At 63.3% G+C, this 1,242-nt stretch overlaps 1 protein-coding gene across 1 annotated transcript in view; it reads left to right on the forward strand.

Annotated features, from left to right (window-relative positions):
• The window catches only part of SLIT1 (slit homolog 1 (Drosophila)), a gene marked incomplete at both ends in the record, with an annotated part of 11,389 nt that overhangs the window by 2,077 nt on the left and 8,070 nt on the right, over window positions 1-1,242 (forward strand). Inside the window, 5 exon segments of the mRNA XM_010288958.1 lie at window positions 226-297; window positions 559-630; window positions 739-810; window positions 932-1,075; window positions 1,185-1,242. The exon segment at window positions 1,185-1,242 is cut by the window's right edge and continues 124 nt beyond it. Of these exon segments, the coding sequence (XP_010287260.1) occupies window positions 226-297; window positions 559-630; window positions 739-810; window positions 932-1,075; window positions 1,185-1,242 (418 nt within the window).

Consider the following 1,242-nt stretch of genomic DNA (forward strand, 5'->3'; position numbering starts at 1 on the left):
GCAGGGGAGGAGGTGCTCCCCCCCACCCCAGCCAGCATGGTCCCCCGACCCGTGGCACCCCTCCCTGATGGAGAAAGCCTCAACCACAGGTTGCAGGTTGCCCCTGGGGTGTATGGTGCCACTCCAGAGGGGTAACTTACTGCAAGCCTGGGGGTCTTGCAGCCCCCCAGCTCTGTCAGTGGGGTGCTGAGATTTGGCCCTCATCTTTCCCCCTTCTCTTTGCAGACGCCTGGAGCTCAACGGCATCAAGTCCATCCCTCCAGGTGCCTTCTCCCCCTACAAGAAGCTGCGGAGGATGTAAGTGTGCAGCCCACACCATCCCACTGCGAACCCCAGCACCCTGCAAGCCACTGCCGTGAGCCCACAGCCCCCTGCTCTGACGGGCATGAGGCACGTGCCATGGCATGGGTGCCCCACATGGGATCGCTGGGATGGTGTCTTGAATACCCCCAGCTCTGTATATCAGGTGCTGGGGGTGGTCCCCGGGACCCAGTGGGAGGATGGGGTCGTGGGGTGAGAGAAGAGGGATCCAGGCCACCTTCTCCCTTTGGGTTTCAGAGACCTGAGCAACAACCAGATCTCGGAGATCGCCCCTGACGCCTTCCAGGGGCTGCGCTCGCTGAACTCCCTGTAAGTGCCCACACCAGGGTGTGTGGGGTGGGGTGGCTCCTCTGCCCCCCAAACTGTGCCCCACACTGGTGCCCCCCCATCCCTTTCACACCCGCCTTTCTCTCCCAGGGTGCTGTATGGCAACAAGATCGCGGACCTCCCCAAGGGTGTCTTCGGGGGACTTTTCGCCCTGCAGCTGCTGTAAGGCACTGTTGGCTGGTGGGATGCTCTGTGGGGACACCAGGAAGTGGAGCTGAGGTCCCCAGCACCTGTGGTGCAGTCAAGGGGGTCCCTAGCCTCACCCCCCCTCCCTCCCTGCCAGGCTCCTCAATGCCAATAAAATCAACTGCGTGCGGGCAGACGCCTTCCAGGACCTGCAGAACCTCTCGCTGCTCTCGCTCTATGACAACAAGATCCAGAGCCTGGCCAAGGGCACCTTCACCTCCCTGCGGGCCATCCAGACCCTGTGAGTGCCCGTGCCGGCTCTGATGCCCAGGCAGGCGGGTACCTGGGGGGAAGCATCTCGGCAGGTAGCCAGGGCTGAAGCTGGCAGTCACCCGCTCTCCCTGGTGCAGGCACCTGGCCCAGAACCCCTTCGTCTGCGACTGCAACCTGAAGTGGCTGGCAGACTTC

This window comes from Phaethon lepturus, unplaced genomic scaffold (assembly GCF_000687285.1).
Source record: "Phaethon lepturus isolate BGI_N335 unplaced genomic scaffold, ASM68728v1 scaffold26810, whole genome shotgun sequence".
Lineage (NCBI taxonomy): Eukaryota > Metazoa > Chordata > Aves > Phaethontiformes > Phaethontidae > Phaethon > Phaethon lepturus.